Below are 10,898 nucleotides of genomic sequence, written 5' to 3'. Positions count from 1 at the left end.
TCTTTAAACGGCGTAAAAAATCGCCACGCAGCATGTACGTTGCCACAAAAAATTGGATCGGTCGTTTTGAAATGTCCTCTACGACGCAACGAAAAGCACTTGGCCCTAAGGGAATATTTAAAATTTTGCATAACTGATCGTAGTTAAATAACTAATTAGGCGCAATACAAAAAATGAGATAAATAAAAGGGAAAGGTAGGGAGGTTAACAAGATAGGAATATCTGGTTTGCTATCCTGCAAAGAGGAAGGGTAGAGAGAGTACACAAGAGGGGTGAGCATAACGCAGATGCAAAATAGGGGGGAAAAAAATGAAGCGTTGCAGTCGTTCGCACAGGCCAGACGTTCAAAGGAAGCACACAATCTGTGTTGTCACTTTTGTGATGCCTATTTTGTGTACAGGAAATGAGGGTCGGTTGTGGGGCGATCCTCTATTCGATGGATGCAGTGTATCGCGTATATGAAGAAACTCTTAAAAAGGTTTACGCCCTTCGGGGCTTACCTCGTCCCACATCTGCCTTGCTTGCATTTCCTTTCTCGAAAACTTGGCGCTTGCTACTTTCCTGTCAAGAATGCTGTGTCATGCTGATGACGCATAAGCCGTTCGTGACTTGGGAAAGACAGATGACAATTATTGTTACGGGACAAGATACGACCCTAAGGGTGTGAACTTTTTAAAAATGTAAGACTTTGAGCCAATGTAGTGTGCTGTTTGTTTAAAAGCACATGGTTGTAACGATCATTAACGACTGCAGTAGGGGTATAACTCGCTGAACTGCAACTCGTGTCTCATCAGCTGGACCACTGCGGAGTAGAGTATGGACAGCAACTAAATGAAGAAATATTATTGACACCATGGTGGCACACCATCCAGAGGCCCAAGACAGAGCCACATACCATGCCAATAACCATGGCTTCCTGCATGGCATAGCAAGATCCTTCTTTGTGCCACCCAATCTTGGAAACAACGCCAATTCCAAACCTCACATTCCTCCACAGACGTTGAATATCACACCTTCCTTTTCAATTATACACCCTCGCTGCTAACACACCCTCGGTCGTTGCCTTGCCCACCTGCTTTACCCCTTCTCCCCTTTAGAACCCTACCTATATATACTGTGCCGAGGAAAGCATATGTCGCCTTGAAAAAGACAAGTGACACTTGTCAAAGCGTTGGCTCCTGCTTTTACCTTGTTCTCGTTTTGCTCATCGTCTTGAATTTCCATCTCCTGCGTTCCCAGTGTTTTCCCTGAACTTGAATATAAGACACACCAGAAAGACAACAGGTGCACAATAAAACAAAAACAAGACTTTTTAATTTCTTTTTCCCACTACCTAGAATTACAGTGATTCTGGCTTGGGATGCAAAGTGTCGAAGCTAAGAAATGTAAAGCTAAAAGATGGAACACATGGGTTGGTGAATTTGCACCAATTACAGCATATGTTCCATTTAATTCTCCCAATAGCTATGAAACAAAAGCGAACAGTAAACACATACAACCAGCAACCATCTTTATATCAAACCATATACATACTTTTTATATATATATATATATATACACACACACACACAATTTTCTTTACACATGAAAGCACAGGGCCAACTTTACAGACTTGCTGGCAGACCTCTGCATGATAGTGCTGAATCTTTTAGGTAATATCAGCTGGCCTCCATGCTGTGCGGTTTTAACACTGCTAACCAATCACTGTAGGCAAATCTGAAATATTTTTGCTCATCTGAAGCTAAGTTTAATACAGCTAATCAAAGGTGATGTAAATAAGCAACCTATGCAAGGTAAAATACTTAAGTAAGCCTTAGCACTTGCTACGTAAACAGCTTACCGTTTGCGCTATATATCCGTATTCATGTCTGTTAGCACACTGAGCACTATAGGACAATGTCTTAGTACCTCTACACAATGCCTTGAAGAGAGAAAATAATGCACATTAAAATTAAAATCTCACTATTTGTCGAATGAGAAACACGCTTTTCCTTAGGCAATTTGACAGTCATCCTGTGCATTTGTAAGAGGGTTCTCTTGAAGGTGAGGTCACAGCAAGGGATCAAACATAAATGCAGTACGATGAAAGTACAGGGTGGTCCAATATGAAATGGGGCCACTTAATCAGCATTCAAGCAATAAATAGTCAGGTGTGATATCCTCACCCTCACTTGCTTATACTAGCCAAGCAGCTCTCACATTCCAAAATATCTCCCATGGTACCCTTTCACAAAGCAAAAATGGCAACATAAGATGACCTTGAATAGAACTAAAGTGCTTTTTTACATATTGGTACCCCAGTTACCCTGTTCTCATTTAGCACCTGGCAGAGCCAATGCATTCATCCAGATTTGCATTGCACATCACTTTAAAGCAAGTTATCTATAAATAAACGTTCTTTGTTATTTTTTTAGCTGCTCATTTGTTGGACACAGTGTGTTCGTACTGTTGCCTCCTGCAAAGTATACTTATAAAACTCCTGCAGCCTGTCAAGACAGATTTTGTGAACTTACATAGCAAGCCTACATGTAAAAAGTTTCACAAATCACCATCTGGAATGAATGAAATGCACTACATAGCTTGATAAATATCTGACTTTAGCTAACGCTCATGGGTGCACATAGAAAAGTGTTTTGAAAGACTTATCATACCAAGCAAGTGACAGTGCTTTCCAATATACGCCTAATTAATGTACATACTGTCCTATGCATTCACTTTCTGTGCTGCTGGGATAAAGTGTGAGCAGCCCTTGCTTAGAAGGCTTGGCCACTTATCATTGGGACCACGTGGAAAGAAAGCCCTGTTTAAGGTAGCCTTCTTTTCAGCCCAAGCTGTATACCTCCTGTGGTCTAATCATAACTTCAGGGGGCAATCAATAAAAAAGTCCTTAAAGTGGCCTGTCAATGATTGTCACTCCAGCATAGCTACGACCAATGGTCATGAATGTGCTCAAGATGTTCCAGGTTTTGGTCTTTGGATTGTAGACTTCAACAGATGAAAGGTTCGATGATCCATCATCACCACCAACCACATAGAGTAGGCCATCCATTGCCACGACACCTAGTGGAGAGACAGAGTTGAGAATGAAAGCAAAACAATAAGCATTGGAAGAATGTGTTTCTTTACATAGGTGCCCAAGCATTCATCCAGGTCAATGTTGCATGAATTCTATAAGGATGACATGTGTCATTCTGGAATATTAGCCTTGCATATCATAGGATGGACAGAAGGCACAGGAAAAGTTACAGACATAACAAAGTTCTTGGAATTGGCATAAGCAACATTAATGAGCTGGCAAAGTACGAACTGTGTGACCTTCACACTGCTGTTCACTTGACAAAGTGAAAGCAGGAAACGCAAATGGTCATTATCTGCACTCATCAGTGCAGGCATGAAGGAACTGTTGGGCCTCCCTCCCTTCATATAAAGCCGAGTTTACTGCGACTGCACATCAAATAACTTGGTCTAAAACACATACGCCACAGTCCAAAAGGTAATCTTCGAAAAAAAAAAAAAAGCAGCACATTGAGTAAAGCGACTTCATTACAAGGGTTTACTGTGCTAACACCATGCCGTTAAGGTCTCCTCAGCCTGCAGCAAAAATAAATATTATAACCGTGAAGAAATGGCACTTGCCTGCATTTCGCCTGGCCAGGGCCATGTCTGGCACATGGGACCACGAATTGGTGTCAGGATGGTAACACTCAACACTTTTGCGCACCAGGGGCCCATCATGTCCTCCCACGGCATAAAGCACTCCATCCAGAACTCCAACACCAGCACCACTGCGCCTTGCAGACATGTCAGCTACAAGGGACCACTCCTCTTCCTTAGGATCATAGCGCTCCACTGAACTTAGGCACTGCCGTGATGCCCCATCATATCCACCGACAGCATATAGGAGGCCTGTTATCACATAATGAAGGCAAAGGCAGAAACAAAAGTGCACATAAGTATAAAATACACATGGCATCATTAGTAATTCAGTAATGTCTGAAACTATGAAGATGTTTCTGAGATGTTTCGAGTACAACCTCACTGCTGCAAAAACAAATACTCAACAAGTAAAAAAAACTACAGTCTACGCTCGTTACAACGGACCTGCGTACAACAGAGAAAAGGATTCAACATACAGGCTTTCTATGGGGCTAGTCTTAAAGGCACCAGTAGCAAGGCGGATACTTAAGTGGTGAATAGGATCTAGCATTTTCGAAGCGCTAAGTGCAGCAGAATAATAGACTATTGCTCTGTAGTCAAACCGTGTTAATATTAGACTTTTGTAAAGTTTTAAAAGGCACCGCCTGTCGCTTCCCCAAGATGTGCGTGACAAGAGCTTCAGCAGATTCATAGTCTTGAGGCACTTTGCTTTCAGATACTTCAGGTGTGGTACAAAAGTCAGCTTGCTGTCTAAAAGGATTCCTAGAAATTTGTGTTCATGGCTCACAGATAGTCGTTCTCCATTTAGATCTATTGCGGGGTCCGCAAGTATGTCTCTTTTGTTAGAAAACAGGACGCATATACTTTTTAGGGGTTTAGCTTGAAACCATTTTTGTCCACCCACTTAGATAATTTATTTATGCAAAGCTGTACTTGTCGCTCGCAGATACTTAGGTTACATGATTTGAAACCTATCTGGATGTCATCCACATATACAGAATAAAACATAGTATGTGGTATGGCAGTCTGGATTGAGTTCATTTTGACAATTAAAAAAGAGTGCAGCTTAGCACACCACCTTGTGGAACACCAGCCTCTTGCGTAAATGGACGAGACAGAACATTACCAACTCTAACACGGAACATGCGATTGGAGAGGTAACTCTGAATCACGTTCAGCAAGTTGCCTCGAACTACCATTTCAGACAGATCACGGAAAATTTCAAAACGCCAGGTTGTGTCGTATGCCTTTTCCATATCTAAATATACTGACAGGAAAAACTGTTTGTGGACAAAGGCATCACGGATACTTGTTTCGATGCGGACAAGGTGATCTGTTGTGGATCTACCCTCCCTAAAACTGCACTGAAAGGGATTGAGTATCTTGTTGCTTTCAAGAAAATGGATGAGGCGATGGTTAATAATTTTCTCAAATAATTTGCATAGACAACTTGTCGGAGCTATAGGCCTATAACTGTTGGGTGAGGAAGGTTCCTTGCCCTCTTTGAGAATAGGGATTACAATTGCTTCTTTCCAGGCAGAGGGAATGTAGCCGGCAGAGAACATGAAATTGAAGAGTGACAGTAGTGTTTTTGGGGTTGCAGCGTGTAAGTGTCTCATCATCTCATACATTATTCTGTCGCTTCCTTGAGCGGACTTGTTGCAACAGTTTAGTGAGTCCTGGAACTCAGCCATACTAAATGGATGATTGTATACTTTATTAGATGTGCTTTTCCGACCCAAATGCAGCTGTTCTGCTAGTCGCTGGTATTTTAGGAATGTTTCTGTGTAATGAGATGTACTGGAAATGTGCTCGAAATGTGCTCCTGGACAATCAGCTTGGTCTTCAAGAGTGTCTGCTTGTGTGTTTACTAATGGTAGAGGACGAGTTTCATGGCCTTTTAATTTGTTTACCTTGTTCCAGGCTTTTCTTTCGTCTGTATAAGAGTTAATGCCGGAAATGTATTTTTGCCAGCTATCCCTTTTGGCACGGCGGCGTGTTCTTCTGCCTTCTGATTTTATTTTCTTAAAGCTGATAAGGTTTTCGATAGTCGGAGAGTCACGGAGCTGATTCCAAGCCTTATTCTGTTTCATTCGTGCTTCCTTACATTCATTGTTCCACCAGGGAACACGTCGTTTATTAGGCGATGCATTTGTTCGCGGGATACATATCGACGCTTCGTCGAAAATAAATGCGGTTAAGCATGACACTGCATCGTCATTACTAAACGCACGAATATCATCCCAAGTCATATATGTCAGCTCTCCATATCGCTGCCAGTTCGCTGAGTCAGCTTTCCACTGGGGTGCATGTGGATAACATTCGTCCTGTTTCCTTAATTTTAAAACAATCGGGAAATGATCACTCTCGTATGGATTCTTATGTACTTTCCACTCCAAGTACGGCACGACTGTACTTGAAACAATGGATAAATCTATAGATGAAAATGTCGTGTTCGCAACGTTGTAAAAAGTTGGCTCCTTCTTATTTAGCAAACATGCACCTGTATTGAAGAGGAAGTTGTCAATCAGACGTCCTCTGGCATTACACCGAGAGTCACCCCACAAGGTATGATGAGCATTTAAGTCTCCAACGACAATGTAGGGTTCCGGGAGTTGCGCAATAAAGCTTTCAAATTCAGTTTTGGAGAGTTGACAATTGGGAGGAATGTATAAAGATGCAATTGTCAGCAGCTTACTAAAAAGCACTGCTCTGACTGCAACTGCCTCTAGGGGCGTTTTAAGGGGTAACTGCCAGCAAACAACACACTTATCTACTATTATTGCCACACCGCTCGACGAGACTAAGGCCTCGTTGCGGTCTTTCCGGAAAATGGCATACAGTACTGTCGGAGAAAGTTTGTGTTTGAAGGAAGGTTTAAGATGTGTTTCTTGGACACACAGCACCTTTGAGGTGTACCTATGTAAAAGTTCCTTAATGTTGTCTAAGTTGTAGAGTAAACCCCTCACATTCCACTGTAATATCTGTGTGTCCATATTGTGTGTTTTGTGCTGTGTGTGTAAGAGATATAGATTAAATAAGCTTACAAGGCCTTTCAGGCCCCTTGATACAAGCTCTCTCTTTCTTCTCGGTGTGCTCGAGGGAGCTGCGGCGTTTCTTGGGCGTCTGAGATGCCGGATTTGTGTTCATATCCATCATCTCGTCTGAGGTGGTGGATAGTGCCAGCGCAGCGGGCACGTTCGCGGGGGGTGGTGGGCCTATCTGCACGCACAGTGGCCCTGGGTTCAACAGGCCTGAGGGTTTGCTGTTCCTCCTTTGAGGGGGCCCGAACAGCACTGGCTGTTCCGGCCGGGGGGGGGGGGGGGGGGGGGCTGATGGCATGATCGCCGTCACACTCCGTGTGACTTGGGCGGCTGCCGAATGATGTAGCGCTGCCCCTCGGCACGCCACATCGGTGTAGGATGGACTAGATTGGTTAATCGAGAAGCACTTGCGCGCCTCTTGGAAGGAAAGGTTCAGTTTGATTTTGATTTCGATTATTTGTTTTTCTTTTTTCCAGGATGGGCAAGAACGGGAGTACGCTGGGTGATCACCGCCACAGTTAGCACAATGGGTGGTGGAAGTGCAAGTGTCAGATGAGTGCTCATTTGATGCACATTTTGCACAAATAGTGCGCCCTCAGCAGCTTTGTGAACCGTGCCCGAACCGCTGACACTTGAAGCATCGGCGTGGGTTAGGAATGTATGGCCTTACACGGAGTTTGCAGTATCTTGTTTCTATTGAGTCTGGTAAGTTGCTAGTTCCAAAGGTTAAGATTACGTGTTTCGTGGGTATTTCCTTGCCGTCCCGCCTAATCATCATTCTCTGGACCTTTACTACATATTGTTCTTGCCATCCCTCAAGTAGCTCACTTTCACTAAGATCGAGCAGGTCATCTTCAGAGACGACACCGCGGACAGCGTTCAAAGATCTGTGTGGGCCTACTGAAACTGGAATGTCCCCAAAAGCAATTAGTTTTGATAATTTACTGTATTGTGTCTTGTCACAAAGTTCAAGAAGAAGATCGCCGCTTCCCATTGTAGTTACTTTGTAGCCTGGGCCGATGGAGTTTGCCAATTATTTTGCCACAACAAAAGGAGATATTGTTCGGACTGTCTTGCTTTCATGTTGACTGTGAATAACATGGTATTTTGGGAATGTTTCTTTCTGACTCATGAAGTTGAAGGAATCTTCGGTGCGCCCCCTCTTGAAGGAGCGATAGGGAGTGGAGGGAAAGTTGATTCCATAAGTAATAATAATACATTCGGTAGGGATGGCCGCCACCCACCATGAAGCCCAACCAGGGGACGACACAGGACGGGAAGTATTCAGTTCTGCGCACGCCAGCAGTACATTCCCACTATAACCAAATACCTATATCCGAGGCTGGGCATAATGCACAAGGTTAACCCTTGCCGCCAGGAAATACGGAAGTAATAAGAAGTGAAGAGAAGACAGGAAAGAGGAAAGGTGAGAGAGAAAGACGAAGATGGAGAGGAGGACAGGAACAGGCGACTACTGATTTCCCCCAGGTGGGTCAGCCTGGAGGTGCCGTCTATGTGAAGCAGAGGCCACAGGGGTGTGTTGCCTCCGCCAGGGAGCCTTGAAGGTCCAAACACCCAGCATCGGCTCAACACCCAGGATCCCCTTTTCCCCAGACACGGCTAAGCCGCGCACGGCTACACGCGGGAGGGTCCGACCGTCGTGTGCTTGGGTACGTGGTGTCGCAACACACCAAACGCCTGCTGACGCAGAGGCCCCCGCGGGGAACTGCCGAAACAGAGAAGCTTCATGTTGCCTATAAAGTGCAAGTGCAATAAGATCCTAGTGCACAACATGCTGCACACGTTGGTACGAGTGAAGTGCGCGAGGGTGAGCTGAGACGGATGGTGATGGTGGCTTGATAAGCCCTGTCTTCCCGCACTAGCAAAGGGGAAGGGTGGGAGGGGAGCGAGCTTGCGGCAACATAATCAAGCGCTCATGAAGGGAGGGGGGAAGAAAGTGGGGTTGGCGCGCATTTCCTAGTGTGGCTGAGGGGATACCATAGCCAGTGTGCCCTGTTTTAGAGGTAATCTGCCGCATGTGCAAACAGTAGCATACCGAGATGGCGTGACATCATATATGCTGTCTTCCAGCGGGTTTAGTACTGGAGGTTATGTAATCTAGAGTTCTGGAGACACGTCGAAACAAGAGGCAGACGAAGCATTCGATTCCTGCTTCTGGTGCTTTTCATGATAGTGTTGTCCCTCTGCTGGCGACACTATCAGCCATGGAGGCGGAGTGGAAGCCATGGCTGGTTTCGCTTCGTATCGCCAATGCGAAGATGGCATGAAACCATATCTTTTGTCGCCAACTCTCAAATTCATCAAAATAATTTTTTTCCTCATTCAAATTCGCTTTTTCCAACTGCCCAATAATTCAGGAAAACTTTGTGGCCCCTTCAGTGCAAGGAAAATCTCGGTGACTGTAGTTATTTGCATAAAAAGCTGAATTTCAATACAGTTGAAACTCACAATAACAAAATCGGCAGCGAACGCAAACAGATTCGCTTTCGCAAGAATTTTGTTGTTGCGAAAACAGACAGCACAGTTAGGCAATGCATCACAGAACAATACTTTACAGTCAAAATTCCATTAGGCTACTTCGCAATATTTGTTCGAGGACATATAACCGCATTGCCGACAGTACAAAGCGCGCCGCATGCGTACTGCCACCATATAACCAGTATTCTCAGTCAATTGCTCTCGGAGATGTAATCACTTTTGTGAGATTTTGAGTAACAGGCGCCGACGCGTCTGGTGTCGAGCGCAAAAGTGATTGCATCTCATGTTCCTGAAGGTAAACGATTGAGATAATGCCCTTTTTGCGCAAATCTACATCCGGCGCCGAATCCGCAAGCGATGCCTGTCGGGTGGCACCAAAACCAGCATTCTTGAAACAAGGGATGCGTATTCCTGGATGATTGCTCAATCATGGCCCGATGCGTGACACTCCATATGCTGCGACTGCCTTCTCAAGCGCAATAAACAATTCCATGTCGGTGGGATGTGGGTTTCCTTGTTTTGCTGCGTTTTTTTTTCACCGAGGCGCAGATTACGTAGTGCACTGCTGCGATCGGTGATTGTTGCTTGAAACGCACGTTCAGTTTGCGTTCAGTTTCGCCTCATGCGATTGGCCTGTAGGCCTCACTGAGTTGTCAGCCGCGGGGAACACAAACTGAACAGGGGTTTCAAACAACGATCTACAATCTCGCCTAGTAGGCGTGCAAAAACTATCGTCACATGTCAGTAGCAACATGCGTGCCGCTTCAAACAGGCGATCAACAAACAAGATGGTGGCCGTGCCGTGTTTCCAGCGCACTGATCGCTTCTGGCACTTGGTTGTTTTCATGAACAAAAATGGCGGCACCCACACAAGTGTAATGTGGTGGTATTTTTCGCAATTTAGTGCAAAACAGTTGCATTTGAGCACATTTTGGAGCCTGCTAGCCTTACGCAAGCAGGTAATATGCGGAGTTACGTTGCGGCAAATTTCGTTGATATGGGATTATAGTACAGCGGCATTTCGTTGCCAAGAGGTACGAAATGCATTGAATCCTATGGGCGTTCGCTGGGGATGCGAAAATATTTTGTTGTTGCGAGAATTTTGTTGTTGCAGGATTTTGTTGTCGCTGGCTTCGACTGTATAACGAAATTTTGATATGCCATATTTACTCGCATAATGATCACACTTTTTTGTAAAAAAAAATTGACACAAATTCAGAGGTGCGATCATTACGCGGGTTAATTTTCCCACAAAAATATATTTTTTTTCATCCGCATTTGCTGCGGGATAACAACAGGTCAACAAATAGGCAGCTGCCGCTGTATGTAGTGTGGGACACCAAAACAAAAATTTGGCCATTTCGGCCAGCAGAGCAAGCCGAACACGCCGAACGTGATTTTTGTTTCTTCTTGCGAGTACATTACGTGCATTGAAAAAGTTTCTTCCATATCAGTAATGAATAACATTGTTAATATCGGCAAGTTTGTGGCAATAACATAGCCATGTTCACTTTGAGGCGACAGAAACAGATGAGCGCGCTTAGCTGCCAGTGACATAGGAACACATGGCGGGCATGCTGCGGAAACTGCAGCATTTGTCTTCACTACTATCCTAATACGGCACATTTCCGCTAAGGGTGGGCAAATATCTTAGCTGTGTTACAAGCGTCGGCGTATGAATAGGGTACGCTTTTAACG

General features: G+C 44.6%; 1 protein-coding gene across 1 annotated transcript in view; it reads right to left on the bottom strand.

Annotated features, from left to right (window-relative positions):
• Positions 1-1,287: 1,287 nt before the first annotated feature.
• The window catches only part of kel (kelch protein), a 49,734-nt gene continuing 40,123 nt past the window's right edge, over positions 1,288-10,898 (bottom strand). Inside the window, exons 9-10 of the mRNA XM_065454730.1 lie at positions 3,637-3,906; positions 1,288-3,060 (exon numbers count right to left, since the gene is read on the bottom strand). Of these exons, the coding sequence (XP_065310802.1) occupies positions 2,888-3,060; positions 3,637-3,906 (443 nt within the window). The 3' untranslated portion in view covers positions 1,288-2,887. The remainder of the gene's footprint in view (positions 3,061-3,636; positions 3,907-10,898) is intronic.

Source organism: Dermacentor albipictus, chromosome 1, assembly GCF_038994185.2.
Source record: "Dermacentor albipictus isolate Rhodes 1998 colony chromosome 1, USDA_Dalb.pri_finalv2, whole genome shotgun sequence".
Taxonomy (NCBI): domain Eukaryota; kingdom Metazoa; phylum Arthropoda; class Arachnida; order Ixodida; family Ixodidae; genus Dermacentor; species Dermacentor albipictus.
Note: the sequence above shows the minus strand (reverse complement) of the source record. Positions and strands in the feature narration are given on the sequence as shown.